Genomic DNA, 16,811 nt, shown 5'->3' on the forward strand with positions numbered 1-16,811 from the left:
GGTAATGCCCCGTACAGTGGCCAGCTATAGTCTCATCCTCCTTACTGCTATCTCCTCTGATACACTTGGTAATGCCCCGTACAGTGGTCAGATAGTCTCATCCTCCTTACTGCTATCTTCTCTGATACACTTGGTAAAGCCCCGTACAGTGGTCAGCTATAGTCTCAACCTCCTTACTGCTATCTTCTCTGATACACTTAGTAATGCCCCGTACAGTGGTCAGATAGTCTCAACCTCCTTACTGCTATCTTCTCTGATACACTTGGTAATGCCCCGTACAGTGGTCAGCTATAGTCTCATCCTCCTTACTGCTATCTTCTCTGATACACTTGGTAATGCCCCGTACAGTGGTCAGCTATAGTCTCATCCTCCTTACTGCTATCTTCTCTGTTACACTTGGTAATGCCCCGTACAGTGGTCAGCTATAGTCTCATCCTCCTTACTGCTATCTCCTCTGATACACTTGGTAATGCCCCGTACAGTGGCCAGCTATAGTCTCATCCTCCTTACTGCTATCTTCTCTGATACACTTGGTAATGCCCCGTACAGTGGTCAGCTAGTCTCATCCTCCTTACTGCTATCTTCTCTGATACACTTGGTAATGTCCCGTACAGTGGTCAGCTATAGTCTCATTCTCCTTACTGCTATCTTCTCTGATACACTTGGTAATGTCCCGTACAGTGGTCAGCTAGTCTCAACCTCCTTACTGCTATCTTCTCTGATACACTTGGTAAAGCCCCGTACAGTGGTCAGATAGTCTCATCCTCCTTACTGCTATCTTCTCTGTTACACTTGGTAATGCCCCGTACAGTGGCCAGCTATAGTCTCAACCTCCTTACTGCTATCTTCTCTGATACACTTGGTAATGTCCCGTACAGTGGTCAGATAGTCTCATCCTCCTTACTGCTATCTTCTCTGATACACTTGGTAAAGCCCCGTACAGTGGCCAGCTATAGTCTCAACCTCCTTACTGCTATCTTCTCTGTTACACTTGGTAATGCCCCGTACAGTGGCCAGCTATAGTCTCAACCTCCTTACTGCTATCTTCTCTGATACACTTGGTAATGCCCCGTACAGTGGCCAGCTATAGTCTCATCCTCCTTACTGCTATCTCCTCTGATACACTTGGTAATGCCCCGTACAGTGGTCAGATAGTCTCATCCTCCTTACTGCTATCTTCTCTGATACACTTGGTAAAGCCCCGTACAGTGGTCAGCTATAGTCTCAACCTCCTTACTGCTATCTTCTCTGATACACTTAGTAATGCCCCGTACAGTGGTCAGATAGTCTCAACCTCCTTACTGCTATCTTCTCTGATACACTTGGTAATGCCCCGTACAGTGGTCAGCTATAGTCTCATCCTCCTTACTGCTATCTTCTCTGATACACTTGGTAATGTCCCGTACAGTGGTCAGCTAGTCTCATCCTCCTTACTGCTATCTTCTCTGTTACACTTGGTAATGCCCCGTACAGTGGTCAGATAGTCTCAACCTCCTTACTGCTATCTTCTCTGATACACTTAGTAATGCCCCGTACAGTGGTCAGATAGTCTCAACCTCCTTACTGCTATCTTCTCTGTTACACTTGGTAATGCCCCGTACAGTGGTCAGCTATAGTCTCATCCTCCTTACTGCTATCTTCTCTGTTACACTTGGTAATGCCCCGTACAGTGGTCAGCTATAGTCTCATCCTCCTTACTGCTATCTCCTCTGATACACTTGGTAATGCCCCGTACAGTGGCCAGCTATAGTCTCATCCTCCTTACTGCTATCTTCTCTGATACACTTGGTAATGCCCCGTACAGTGGTCAGCTAGTCTCATCCTCCTTACTGCTATCTTCTCTGATACACTTGGTAATGTCCCGTACAGTGGTCAGCTATAGTCTCATTCTCCTTACTGCTATCTTCTCTGATACACTTGGTAATGCCCCGTACAGTGGTCAGATAGTCTCATCCTCCTTACTGCTATCTTCTCTGTTACACTTGGTAATGCCCCGTACAGTGGTCAGCTATAGTCTCATCCTCCTCACTGCTATCTTCTCTGATACACTTGGTAATGCCCCGTACAGACGCTTGTTGGTGATGTGCTCGTCCTGGTTGATGTTCAGAACCACACGTTAACGTTCTGGTGTAGCAGGGACCCGTCCGGGGGGTTCTGGTGTAGCAGGGACCCGTCCGGGGGGTTCTGTCGGGCTTGTGTTAGTGTCCAGCATTCACAGCCATAGAGGAGGACGGGCTCCACGGTATCAGGAGGTACCGTCTAACTCAGGGGTGGTGCAACTTTGACCATGGAGAGGAGCCACTATATTTCCACACTCACTCCCTAGGGCCATATATTACTGTCGTAGCAAAGATAGCCGATCTACAAGCTCAAAACGCGTCGCGCTGCGACACGTTTTGAGCTTGTAGATCGGCTATCTTTGCTATATTCTAAATGGAATCCTGAAAATTTACATTTTTATGTAATTTCAAATGCCATTCATTATACGTGTGTTGAAGCATTGAGCTACTAATTTAGACTGAAGTAATTAAAGCAGGTCATGTTTTGCATGTTGTGGAATTGTAAACAGCTGGAACCAATATTATAATCAGTATTCTGACATTAACCTGAGGGCCACATTAAGTGAAGGTGGGGGCCGCATGTGGCCCCCGGGCTGCCAGTTGCCCCTAGCTAGAGAGCACAACATATGATGCGTGTGTTAATTATTTTAGACCCAAACCACACCAATGCTTCGCCATGCAACTCCTTGCAACCAGAGAGAGAGAGAGAGAGTTTATTCATACACATACCACAGACTCCACACAGGTCTCTTTCAATGCATTCCATCAATCTCTCAGCTCCACTTTGCCTCCCAGTGGTTATCCTGCTGCTTATTGTGAATACAACAACAACAACATGCCCAATCTGATGATAATGTCCTCATCCAATTAAAGTCCAATTTATCTCTGCTATAATTCATCTATTTTTGAGTGGTGCAACCACTCCGAGGAACAGCAATGTCCGTGTTGGTTCACCTATGTGTTGGTTAATGAGCACCAGTATATGACTATGACTACCAGTAGGGGGGGCGCTGTTGTGCCAGAAACGGAGAGAGCTGCACTGTTGCCTGCTAATGAGAGAGAGAGAGAGAGAGAGAGAGAGAGAGGTGGGGGGGGGGGGGAAAGGGGAGTTACACCACTCAGTTCACACAGGTGTGATTTTTTTAATCAATTTCAACACGTCTCGTCTGACATACGCCACGAGTTCTCTCGAGTTCCGGATCGGATGAAATTCATGGTGTCCCCAAAGTTACAGAAAATACATTTTGAGGTTGGGATTTTCCCAACTTCAAAAAAATATATATTTTCTGTTAACTAAAATAGGTGGAGAGACAGAGAGACAAAGAAAACTAGGTCACGTTGTGCGTGGATGCGCAGCATGCGTGCGTGCGTGCATGCACAACGTGCGTGTGTACGTACGTGCGCGGCGTGCAGCACTGACAACAGGCGCGTGTGTGTATGTGTATGTGTGTGTCCCTCATAGCACAGGTGCAGCAGTGAGCAGCAGCCCCCCCCACCAGCAGCAGCAGCACCCCCCCTCCTCCTCCTCCTCCTCCTCCTCTGCCTCAGCCTCCGTCAACCACGCCTCCTCCTCCTCCTCCTCCACAGACCCCGCACCCGCCGTCGTCACCACGGCAACACCCTCCGCTGTCGCCGCCACGGTGACCAGCTGCTGCAGATGATGATGACGGCGATGGAGCGAGGGATGGAGGGATGGAGCGATGGAGGGAGGGATGGATGCAGCGATGGATGGAGGGATGGATCAGCGAGCCCAGAGTGATCTGGTTCCACTGCTTACCAAACGGTGGAGCGGGACATCTTTATTGGTCCCTTAATTTTTTGTTTCCTACATAGTTTTTTTATTTTTATTATTATTATTTTTATTTTTTGTTATCATTTCAAAAACATTTTAAAAAATCTCCCCCCCCCCCCCCCCCAATTTCATTCAATAAAAATTTAAATGTGTATTTCAGCAATTCGGCGAAGAAAATTAATAAAAAGAAGAATTCCATAAATTAGAAAACAAAATGTTTTAAAGTAGTAGTGAAAGTAGCCGCTTGTAGATCTGCTATTTTCACTCGTTTGGCTCGGCCACGCCATTGGTCTAGTCAGTGGCTCGGCCACGCCATTGGTCTAGTCGGTGGCTCGGCCACGCCATTGGTCTAGTCGGTGGCTAGGCCAAGCCCCCCCACCACACCACCCTCCCGCCCAACCAACCTGCTTGGATTACAATGGCCCGCCTTCCACCAACACTGGCCCCTCCCCCTCAGTCTTTAGCCCCTCATCGCGTTCCTCTTCGCTCGTCTTCTTGGGTAATGGTAGTGTTTTTTTTAGCCGTTTGATTTTTTTGTTTTTGTTTTTATCAAGACTCTTATTACTTTTTTTTTTGTTTTTTTTTAATCTTTGCTGTAATTTATTTAATTTTTTTATTTTCTTATTGAGACGAGAACTTTTACGATTTCACTATAATTGCGGTTTTGCAATTAAACGACGGTGAGGATTTAAAATGAGATGTCGAAAAATCTTCTAATGATGTGATCTCTATTTTTGATCCGTTTTCTTTTTGTTTTCTCTCTTTTTAAAGACCATTCGTTTATTTTCTTTTTTTTCTTTTTAATCTACTGCTATTACAACTTTGCCATATAAATGTAAGATTGAGTTTGTACAGATTTTATGGTAAATATATTTTTGTTTTTTCTTCGAAAAATGAGTTTTGACACATAATTTAATTGACAAACGTGTGTGATGTCTGTACTGCTCCCCTCGAATGGATGTGTCCTCATGTCTGTACTGCTCCCCTCGTCGTATGGATGTGTCCTCATGTCTGTACTGCTCCCCTCATATGGATGTGTCCTCATGTCTGTACTGCTCCCTTCGTATGGATGTGTCCTCATGTCTGTACTGCTCCCGTCATATGGATGTGTCCTCATGTCTGTACTGCTCCCCTCAGTATGGATGTGTCCTCATGTCTGTACTGCTCCCCTCATATGGATGTGTCCTCATGTCTGTACTGCTCCCCTCGAATGGATGTGTCCTCATGTCTGTACTGCTCCCGTCATATGGATGTGTCCTCATGTCTGTACTGCTCCCCTCATACGGATGTGTCCTCATGTCTGTACTGCTCCCCTCAGTATGGATGTGTCCTCATGTCTGTACTGCTCCCCTCATACGGATGTGTCCTCATGTCTGTACTGCTCCCCTCGGTATGAATGTGTCCTCATGTCTGTACTGCTCCCCTCGGTATGAATGTGTCCTCATGTCTGTACTGCTCCCTTCATATGGATGTGTCCTCATGTCTGTACTGCTCCCTTCATATGAATGTGTCCTCATGTCTGTACTGCTCCCTTCGTATGGATGTGTCCTCATGTCTGTACTGCTCCCTTCGTATGGATGTGTCCTCATGTCTGTACTGCTCCCTTCGTATGGATGTGTCCTCATGTCTGTACTGCTCCCCTGTATGGATGTGTCCTCATGTCTGTACTGCTCCCTTCATATGGATGTGTCCTCATGTCTGTACTGCTCCCTTCATATGGATGTGTCCTCATGTCTGTACTGCTCCCCTCATATGGATGTGTCCTCATGTCTGTACTGCTCCCCTCATATGGATGTGTCCTCATGTCTGTACTGCTCCCTTCATATGAATGTGTCCTCATGTCTGTACTGCTCCCTTCGTATGGATGTGTCCTCATGTCTGTACTGCTCCTCTCATATGGATGTGTCCTCATGTCTGTACTGCTCCTCTCATATGGATGTGTCCTCATGTCTGTACTGCTCCCCTCATATGGATGTGTCCTCATGTCTGTACTGCTCCCCTCATATGGATGTGTCCTCATGTCTGTACTGCTCCTCTCATATGGATGTGTCCTCATGTCTGTACTGCTCCCCTCATATGGATGTGTCCTCATGTCTGTACTGCTCCTCTCATATCGATGTGTCCTCATGTCTGTACTGCTCCTCTCATATGGATGTGTCCTCATGTCTGTACTGCTCCTCTCATATGGATGTGTCCTCATCATGTCTGTACTGCTCCTCTCATATGGATGTGTCCTCATGTCTGTACTGCTCCTCTCATATGGATGTGTCCTCATGTCTGTACTGCTCCCCTCATATGGATGTGTCCTCATGTCTGTACTGCTCCTCTCATATGGATGTGTCCTCATGTCTGTACTGCTCCCCTCATATGGATGTGTCCTCATGTCTGTACTGCTCCCCTCATACGGATGTGTCCTCATGTCTGTACTGCTCCCCTCATACGGATGTGTCCTCATGTCTGTACTGCTCCTCTCATATGGATGTGTCCTCATGTCTGTACTGCTCCCCTCATACGGATGTGTCCTCATGTCTGTACTGCTCCCTTCGTATGGATGTGTCCTCATGTCTGTACTGCTCCCTTTGTATGGATGTGTCCTCATGTCTGTACTGCTCCCTTCATATGGATGTGTCCTCATGTCTGTACTGCTCCTCTCGTATGGATGTGTCCTCATGTCTGTACTGCTCCCGTCGTATGGATGTGTCCTCATGTCTGTACTGCTCCTCTCGTATGGATGTGTCCTCATGTCTGTACTGCTCCCGTCGTATGGATGTGTCCTCATGTCTGTACTGCTCCCCTCATATGGATGTGTCCTCATGTCTGTACTGCTCCCTTCATATGGATGTGTCATGTCTGTACTGCTCCCCTCATATGGATGTGTCCTCATGTCTGTACTGCTCCCTTCATATGGATGTGTCCTCATGTCTGTACTGATCCCCTCATATGGATGTGTCCTCATGTCTGTACTGCTCCCTTCATATGGATGTGTCCTCATGTCTGTACTGCTCCCTTCATATGGATGTGTCCTCATGTCTGTACTGCTCCCTTCATATGGATGTGTCCTCATGTCTGTACTGCTCCCCTCATATGGATGTGTCCTCATGTCTGTACTGCTCCCTTCATATGGATGTGTCCTCATGTCTGTACTGCTCCCCTTCATATGGATGTGTCATGTCTGTACTGCTCCCTTCGTATGGATGTGTCCTCATGTCTGTACTGCTCCCTTCGTATGGATGTGTCCTCATGTCTGTACTTCTCCCCTCATATGGATGTGTCCTCATGTCTGTACTGCTCCCTTCATATGGATGTGTCCTCATGTCTGTACTGCTCCCTTCGTATGGATGTGTCCTCATGTCTGTACTGCTCCCTTCGTATGGATGTGTCCTCATGTCTGTACTGCTCCCTTCGTATGGATGTGTCCTCATGTCTGTACTGCTCCCTTCATATGGATGTGTCCTCATGTCTGTACTGCTCCCCTTCATATGGATGTGTCATGTCTGTACTGCTCCCTTCGTATGGATGTGTCCTCATGTCTGTACTGCTCCCCTCATATGGATGTGTCCTCATGTCTGTACTGCTCCCCTCATATGGATGTGTCCTCATGTCTGTACTGCTCCCTTCATATGGATGTGTCCTCATGTCTGTACTGCTCCCTTCGTATGGATGTGTCCTCATGTCTGTACTGCTCCCCTCATATGGATGTGTCCTCATGTCTGTACTGCTCCCTTCGTATGGATGTGTCCTCATGTCTGTACTGCTCCCCCCATATGGATGTGTCCTCATGTCTGTACTGCTCCCTTCATATGGATGTGTCCTCATGTCTGTACTGCTCCCCTTCATATGGATGTGTCATGTCTGTACTGCTCCCTTCGTATGGATGTGTCCTCATGTCTGTACTGCTCCCCTCATATGGATGTGTCCTCATGTCTGTACTGCTCCCCTCATATGGATGTGTCCTCATGTCTGTACTGCTCCCTTCATATGGATGTGTCCTCATGTCTGTACTGCTCCCTTCGTATGGATGTGTCCTCATGTCTGTACTGCTCCCCTCATATGGATGTGTCCTCATGTCTGTACTGCTCCCTTCGTATGGATGTGTCCTCATGTCTGTACTGCTCCCCTCATATGGATGTGTCCTCATGTCTGTACTGCTCCCTTCGTATGGATGTGTCCTCATGTCTGTACTGCTCCCCTCATATGGATGTGTCCTCATGTCTGTACTGCTCCCTTCGTATGGATGTGTCCTCATGTCTGTACTGCTCCCTTCGTATGGATGTGTCCTCATGTCTGTACTGCTCCCCTTCATATGGATGTGTCATGTCTGTACTGCTCCCTTCGTATGGATGTGTCCTCATGTCTGTACTGCTCCCCTCGGTAAGGATGTGTCCTCATGTCTGTACTGCTCCCCTCATATGGATGTGTCCTCATGTCTGTACTGCTCCCCTCGGTAAGGATGTGTCCTCATGTCTGTACTGCTCCCCTCGGTAAGGATGTGTCCTCATGTCTGTACTGCTCCCCTCGGTAAGGATGTGTCCTCATGTCTGTACTGCTCCCCTCATATGGATGTGTCCTCATGATGTCCTCATGTCTGTAAGTGTGTCTCACACACCAGATGGATTTGTTTCGGTTCCCAATCAAACAAATCAATTTGTTTTTTGCGTTTTTTTTTTTAACTCAAGGCGGTGTAGATTAATTTGTATAAAAAGGAAACTCTGTCTTCACGTCGCTCACTGCTACTATTACTACTACTACTACTTTCCTTGTAAAAAGTCATGATTAATGAAAGCTTTATCATTTGGTTGCTGGTCGGGAAGGAACCTCTCATCTCCACATTCTAACTTTTTTTCTTTTTTTTTACACTAAAGGGATTGTGACATAAAAAATGTTTTTGTAATTTTTCTTATTTTATGTTTGGTTTTCTGAGCTCGATTGCACGCAAAAAACCCTGAACTTTTTATCATTCAGTAGATGTTTCTGTGGTCTGATTTAAGAGCCAGCAAATACCATAATATGACAAATGGGATTTGCCCAGCAGATGTCACTGTTCTCACTGTGTTGCCTGTTTTCATTACAGCTCAAAAGGCTTCACAGACACAGAGAAAATCCCAGACCACAGAAGAGCCACTGAATGTTCAAAGTTGTCTGGGTGTAAATGAGGTCATGAAACCTAAAAGAATAACGAAAAACAAATGAAAATTAATGTCATGAAACCTTTAATGCCCTGCTTGATATTAGCTATTTTTGAGTGGTGCAACCACTCCTATAGACGGCTATGTGTGTGGCTGGGTCTGTCCCTGACAACCACTCCTATAGACAGCTATGTGTGTGGCTGGGTCTGTCCCTGACAACCACTCCTATAGACGGCTATGTGTGTGGCTGGGTCTGTCCCTGACAACCACTCCTATAGACAGCTATGTGTGTGGCTGGGTCTGTCCCTGACAACCACTCCTATAGACAGCTATGTGTGTGGCTGGGTCTGTGTCCCTGGCTGTGTCCGAGCACGAAAATAGAGTTATAGCGCTATTTTTGCAAAGCCTAACACACAGACACACACAGGCCATGGAGGAGGGCTTGTACAGTACAGTACAGTACAGCACCACTCACTTCAGACGTGTCTGATCTTTTAATTTGAACCCTGAAAAGAAGTACGTTTTGGACATATGAGGTTTCCACCCCAACAGACGATAATATGCTATTTCTTTATGGTTTTCCTTTCCCGTTTAGTTTTAGTCTTTAAGATTATTGATCTGGAAATGCTGTTAGATTTCCGTTGCTCACTGCTTCTTTTCTCTCTATTCTGAGCTCTTTGCGTTTCGTTCTTCCCTCCTTAGTGTAAGCTATGTATGAAATATGAGCACGACTAACAACATGATGAGTTTGTTCATTTGACCCGAGATCAGATTCTAAAAAATGTCAGTCGTTCTTAGATTTTTCAAAAATAGCAGACCTACAAGCTCCTAGCACGCCACTCGGTGGCGCGCTATGAGCTTGTAGATCTGATATTTTTTCAATGGCTAAAGCATAGCATAATGCTAACACCAAAAGGGGTTCCCGCCCAGAATGGGTTAATTTGTTGCTTGATGAACTGCGTCTGGTCTGTGGTGTCGGCGTCGGTGCATTGATTACAGTTTGGAGACCCACTTACTGTCAGGTGGAAATCTTGCATGTCCAAAAAGCGTACATTTTCGTGAAATGAGAAGAAATAAACCAATCTAATACCTTTTCATTGGTTAACTATTGTGTATCCCGACGTCTCTATTTTGGGGCATGTCAAGCTTTTCTTTTTTTATAATTTGCAAAAGATCTACAAAGCTGTAAGATAAGGGTTAAATGTTTGTAAAAACTCACAGAGCAACGTAATGTGTGACCAATAACATGAATCTATTGAACGACAATAACTGCTAAATATGGATATGCAACGTTTCCCACGCGACAATTAGGATGTGCTTTCTTTGGGCCACTCCTTAGGCTAATTGCTTTGACGGTGGATGACTGACTGGGGAATGTGTCGTCGTGCTTTGAGACTGGGGGATGTGTCGTTGTGCTTTGAGACTGTGGGATGTGTCGTTGTGCTTTGAGACTGGGGGATGTGTCGTTGTGCTTTGAGACTGGGGAATGTGTCGTTGTGCTTTGAGACTGGGGGATGTGTCGTTGTGCTTTGAGACTGGGGGATGTGTCGTTGTGCTTTGAGACTGGGGGATGTGTCGTCGTGCTTTGAGACTGGGGGATGTGTCGTTGTGCTTTGAGACTGGGGAATGTGTCGTTGTGCTTTGAGAGCTTTTTTTAAGGAGATTTGTCGAGGTGTGTTGAGGTTGGAAAAAGCCAAGTGGAGGTAAACGGTGTGTAGAACAGTGGTTCCCAAAGTGGGGTCCGGGGACCCCCAGGGGTCCTTGTGGGAGTTCCAGGGGGTCCCCAGCTAAATGACCGTTTGGAACCAAATGGACGCTTATGGGTCTGTAACTCTGAGAGTGTACAAATGGAACCACATGGACCTGAAATTAACATTGATTTTACAATATAATTTGTCGGTCCCAGAGATAGAAATGCTATTAACTGGGGGGTCCTTGAATTTAAACGGGTTGAGAATCACTGCTAGAGTCGTAAAAACCTTCTCTTATGGGGGGTCCCTGCATGGCATATCTTTTCAAATGGGGGTCAATTTGGGGGTCCTTGATATGAAAAGGTTTGGGAACCACTGGAATAGAAGGTGTTTCAGTAAAGTAGGGAGTTGCGATATTGAGAATGCTCGAGAAAGTGTCTTACGATGTTTCGGTTATTTTGTTTGGAGGGATGGAAATCATGCAGACGTTGATCGGTGATGAAAATGCTGGAGATTTCTGTTTTGCTACCACGACATCCTGCTATTAGTAACTCAACAAACAGGTGTATTTGTTTGTGAATTTTATGCCAGCTCTCTCTCTCTCTCTCTCTCTCTCTCTCTCTCTCTCTCTCTCTCTCTCTCTCTCTCTCTCTCTCTCTCTCTCTCTCTCTCAGAATGCCTACATTTATTCAAAACGTTTTAAGTATATCTGAGAAATTTGGCCAATTTAAGCCCCTTCCTGCCTAAAAGCAGCTGGCCCGCCCCTCATACAACAGGTTGAGAGAATCCCAAATGTAATGAAAGGGATCTTAAATTACGGGGATTTCTACTGTATGCAATAATGGAGTCCTTCTGGATTGTTTTAGATGTTTTGCCTCTTAACCCATTCTGACCTGAGATCAGATTCATACGAGGTTTCTACTGGACACACACTGGTCTGATGAACCCATTCTGACCTGAGATCAGATTCATACGAGGTTTCTACTGGACACACACTGGTCTGATGAACCCATTCTGACCTGAGATCAGATTCTAAAAATGTCAGTCGTTCTTCGATTAAAAAAAAAATAGCAGAGCTTGATATGTAATATGAGCTTGTAGATCTGCTATTTTTAAATAGCTAAAGCACGACATGATGCTGACACCAAAATGGGTTCCCGTTCAGAATGGGTTAAGGAAAAGTGCCTGTTGTTCGTCGATCATCCATTCCTGACTAGCAGAAAGAAGAGTGTTCATTTTAGTTTGGAGGATTTTTAATAAGTCGGATCTGGATGAAGTAATAAAAAGGGAAAACCCTAAAACTAGCAACAGCAGTATTTCCATATAGACAAAAGGTATCCTTCCTCCAAGTAGTACTGCTTGTCAAAAATGTGAATTGCAGACTTGAAAAGAAAAGAATCCAAGGCACTCCGTCTTTGGTGAAATATTAAATAATTTATTTGGAGATGGGCAAGGCAAATAAATAACAGGACCAACGCGTTTCGACCAGAAGGTCTTCGTCAGGGTCTATCTGTCAGCTTGGCTGATTAGTCACCCTTAAATACAGCCAGGTGGTGGGTGTGACTCAATCATAGCATTACATCAATATTATTTCATTGTCATATAAATTATTTAAGTTACATTATTGTGTTGTATATATATATATCATGTTGATTATACATCAAAGATGTTCAATAAATCAAAAATAATAACAAAGCACCCAAAGTGACCAGCACCAAAAGCAGTATTTCCACGTCAAAGTCAATCACATAAAAGACGGCTCAACTTCTCACAAATATATGATGTCTATTTTTCTACTGCGTTTGGTTTTGACCCCGCCGTCGGAGGCTTTTTGCAGGGTACGGTGATGTCAAGGTGTGTAATTGGAGATAACTTCAGCGCGTGTTTTCCCCGAGTCCTTTAAGCCGAATTGGACAGACGCAGCAGGGTTCTTCATCAAAGTGTTCCTATGTGCATCGACAGTAACTTGGTATACACAGCTTTACTTTGCATATAGCCTCGGTACCAGGCTTTCATTTTTGTTGGTGCAAAAATGTAAAGCCTGGAGGAACGCATTGGCCGCTCTGGTCTAAAAGTGGGAGTCAACCCTTCCGGGTGGGCGTCGCTCCAAATGATGTGACGTAGCGCTGCACTAGGGGGGAGAGGAGGGGCCGGGGGTGACGGACAGATCGATGAGATCCAATCAGGGTGTGCGCAAATCTCAGCCGCGACCCGCCCCTCTAGACCAGAAACCTAACACGTTAGCTCAGGCTACTTTGCATATAATAATCGTTTAAATGCGATGATTGTAGAGGATCAGAATATTCCTCTTTTTTTTTTTTTTGATTCATACTTAACTAAATATTCTGTATCAAACCAAACTGCATGGAATGAGAACCCTTTAGCTGCTTTATTGTTGATACTGTGGTAGGAAGAAAGGGAGGAGAGACAGAATGTATAATGGCCAGTCAGTGTGTCAATATCAGCATGCAGGGTAAGTTAACCAGCACTGTGCTGTTTCAAAACATGTAGTCTCCTGTAGCCAGACATGACTATTCCACAATCTCTGAATGCTATATAGAGTCTGGAACTACACCTCCTGAATGCTATATAGAGTCTGGAACTACACCTCCTGAATGCTATATAGAGTCTGGAACTACACCTCCTGAATGCTATATAGAGTCTGGAACTACACCTCCTGAATGCTATATAGAGTCTGGAACTACACCTCCTGAATGCTATATAGAGTCTGGAACTACACCTCCTGAATGTTATATAGAGTCTGGAACTACACCTCCTGAATGCTATATAGAGTCTGGAACTACACCTCCTGAATGTTATATAGAGTCTGGAACTACACCTCCTGAATGCTATATAGAGTCTGGAACTACACCTCCTGAATGCTATATAGAGTCTGGAACTACAGCTCCTGAATGCTATATAGAGTCTGGAACTACAGCTCCTGAATGCTATATAGAGTCTGGAACTACAGCTCCTGAATGCTATATAGAGTCTGGAACTACATCTCCCTAAATCCGAGGAAGGAAGCTGCCATTTCCGTTCAAGAAAATATATTTAAAAATCTCTTTAAATTTTATTTTTTTATTTCCTTTTCTGCTATAAGCAACACGCTATATATGCTTAGATGATTTCTATTTATATTAGAATAGATTTGCGCGACTGTAAAGACGAAACGTAAGTGGGGAGGAGGCTCCACTTCCGCTTTATATTTTACTCATGGTAGCTCTTCTGTTGCTCCAGACTGTATGACAGAAGCATTTATATTTTACTCATGGCAGCTCTTCTGTTGCTCCAGACTGTATGACAGAAGCATTTATATTTTACTCATGGCAGCTCTTCCGTTGCTCCAGACTGTATGACGGACGCATTTGGAAATTGTGAGAGGCAACATGTCGGTAACGCGAGACTACAAAACATGTAACGTAACGCTATGGATGTCGTAGAACCTGAAGAAAAGTACGTTCCTTTTGGGCAATTCAGTCTTGTTCTGTGGTATAGTTGAAGCAGCTTTTGTTTTGCCCAACAAACAAACAAACACAAACATTGCTGACAGGCGTTGGCTTTCTGTTGACTGATTTAGAAGTTTCAACTATAGGTGTAGATGAGTAGTAATCAGGTCCGGTCCTGTTGAGGACCGGACACAGCTATAGTATGTTGTTTTTCAACGATACAAAAATGATTAGAGAAATGAGGAAAAATGTACCCTCTCGTACTGTGTCGTTTTTCATGATTTTCGACGATGGAAAAAAATCCAGTGAAGCAGGGGTTGGTTCTTCAGCACTTGAACCCCAGCATCCATATTCTGGGATGGACATTAGCCCAAACAAATATGTACCTATGTGGCTGTAATGGTTCATGCAAGTACAGTACATAGGCTACAGTAAATGTAGTTTCCACCACTGGTGGTGAAACATGTTGTTGAATAACAGGACTGACCGAGGCTAAGCGATGCTCCACTCATCACTGTCACCCGGAAACCTTGTGGGCCACATTTTCCCCAGCCTTTAATTAATACCCCTATTGATTATTAGGAAGGAAGCTCTTCAAAATGTTTTGCTATGAGCTGGTACTGTAGACCTGCTACTTATTGCACAAAGGAGTATAAAATAGGGCATTCATTTATTTAATGAATTAAACAAAAGACGATTAATCAGGAGAGGTTATTTCCACACTTGGGCAGATGCAGCGCGGCCGTTTTCCGCTTTCTAATTTCCATCCACCAGCTGTCTTAAAAACCCGGAAGAGACGCCGGCAGACAGCGGGAAACGGACGCACCAGTCAGCCCAGGTCTGGCAACAGCAGTGACAGTTTAACGACACAAACTACATTTCCCAAATGAGGACATGTTTGTGGGCAGGGCCATAACCAACCATTCAACATGCTAATTGGCCGAGTATAGAGAGTTGCTTACCTATAAGATCCTGTCCATGTTTGAGTGTTCATGTGTCGCATAACTTGCTTAAATCAAAAAATGGAAACTAATTAGACATTGTTTTTTTAAGTGCTCTTAATTTTCTTTTAGCCCAACAATTTAGCCATTTGGAGTTAAAATACAGTTTAGCTTTTGTTGCTTTTTTTCCCCCTCTCCTTTTCTGTATTACCGCATCTCTCTAAAAGACCTTAATCATGATTTAAAGTAGGCTTTGATGAACTACCTCAGGCTAAATTTATACCGGTTCTTGGAACTACTTAGTTTGCCCGCAGAATTAGCTATACTATGGAAGGCGTGTGAATAACGGATTCCATTATTTATTTATTTGAAAAGTGTACTATTGTTCAATTTTAGCAGACTTCTAGTTTTGTACATTATGTAAAACTTCACCTAGAAGTGAAAGATTTGTTCTATGTATATATTTTTTTCATTTTTTTCCCCCTCTCCCCCTCTTTTCTTTCATCATTATTATTATAATTTCTTTTACAGTTATGATGTGCAATACCTTGGGCAAATCGTGCTAGTAGATAGTGATGGGCCTAGCCTTGTTAGCCCATTCTGACCTGAGATCAGATTCATACGAGGTTTCCACTGGACACACACTGGTCTGATGAACCCATTCTGACCTGAGATCAGATTTAAAAAATGTCAGTCGTTCTTTTTCAAAAAAATAGCAGATCTACAAGCTCATAGCGTGGCGCGCTACGAGCTTGTAGGTCTGCTATTTTTCAATAGCTAAAGCATAACATGATGCCAACACAAAAATGGGTGCCCGGTCAGAATGGGTTAGAGAGCTGTCCCCTGAAGGTAATGAAATGTTTGGTACTGTCAATCCATGGTTTTGTTTTTTCCCCCCCCACCTTTTTATGAGCAAGATCATTTTTGTTTTGTTTTATTATCTTATCCTGTGACTTGTTTATAGTCATAAATAATGTTATGTATAAATCAGCCTTTTCCTGCCAATCAAACCTGCAGACCGAGGTGGATTTGGAGACCGTGGGGAGGTCTTTGTATCCCTTTGTGGTTTTAAAAAGGGTCTTTTTATTTCATTTTTAAAACACTGCTGGCTTCATTTTAACTCTAGCCTGACGTGGCCAGACTGGGGGGGGGGGGGGCGTGCAGGGAGTGTTAGAGAGGCAGGCGCTGAGATCCCGTAAGAGGGCGAAAATAGCAGATCTCAAAGCTTAGCACTGCGACGCATTGAGAGCTTGTAGATCAGCTATTTTCGGTGGCGCGACCCAGCACTCTTTATCTACTGGAGATGCAGGTGTTTAAACCACATGGATTTAGAAACAAATTTGTTCAACACAAAATTCTGCGTTCCCAGTTCAGGAGACTTTGGGGGAAAGAAAGCTATTCTCCTGAACGCTGCCTTCCTTCCGGTATATGGAATAAAGGAAAGGAGTGGCGTTTTGCATTTCTTTCACCGGGTAGTAAACGCTGCATTCATGGTCTGGAGAGGGTATATAGTTGTTTTACAGACGGGTTAAAAGGGCAGGGGCTGAAGCCCCCCTTTGATGTCTGTGTGCACGTCCCTGGCCAGACTAATATCTCTGCGTAGAGATTTAGTCTGGAACTTTGGTGTGGAAGACGGACTGTATTTCAAAGAGGTGGTTTTACAAACCCATTCCTAAAGTCACAGAAAACTTTGAATAGTGCAGGCGGCTCTATTGATTGGTCACCCACAACTCGTGGCGTGAGCTAAATGTA

General features: G+C 44.6%; 1 protein-coding gene across 2 annotated transcripts in view; it reads left to right on the plus strand.

Annotated features, from left to right (window-relative positions):
- Positions 1-3,919, plus strand: part of mapk8b (mitogen-activated protein kinase 8b) — a 102,943-nt gene extending 99,024 nt beyond the window's left edge. Inside the window, exon 11 of one of the 2 annotated variants that reach the window (XM_083788154.1) lies at positions 3,528-3,919. In XM_083788154.1, coding sequence (XP_083644280.1) covers positions 3,528-3,721 — 194 coding nt within the window. In that variant the 3' untranslated portion in view covers positions 3,722-3,919. Of the gene's footprint in view, positions 1-3,522 lie in introns of both variants that reach the window. The other variant, XM_083788155.1, reaches the window with a different exon arrangement.
- Positions 3,920-16,811: the final 12,892 nt, after the last annotated feature.

Source organism: Protomyctophum parallelum (assembly GCF_964188405.1).
Source record: "Protomyctophum parallelum genome assembly, chromosome: 17".
Classification (NCBI taxonomy): Eukaryota; Metazoa; Chordata; class Actinopteri; order Myctophiformes; family Myctophidae; genus Protomyctophum; species Protomyctophum parallelum.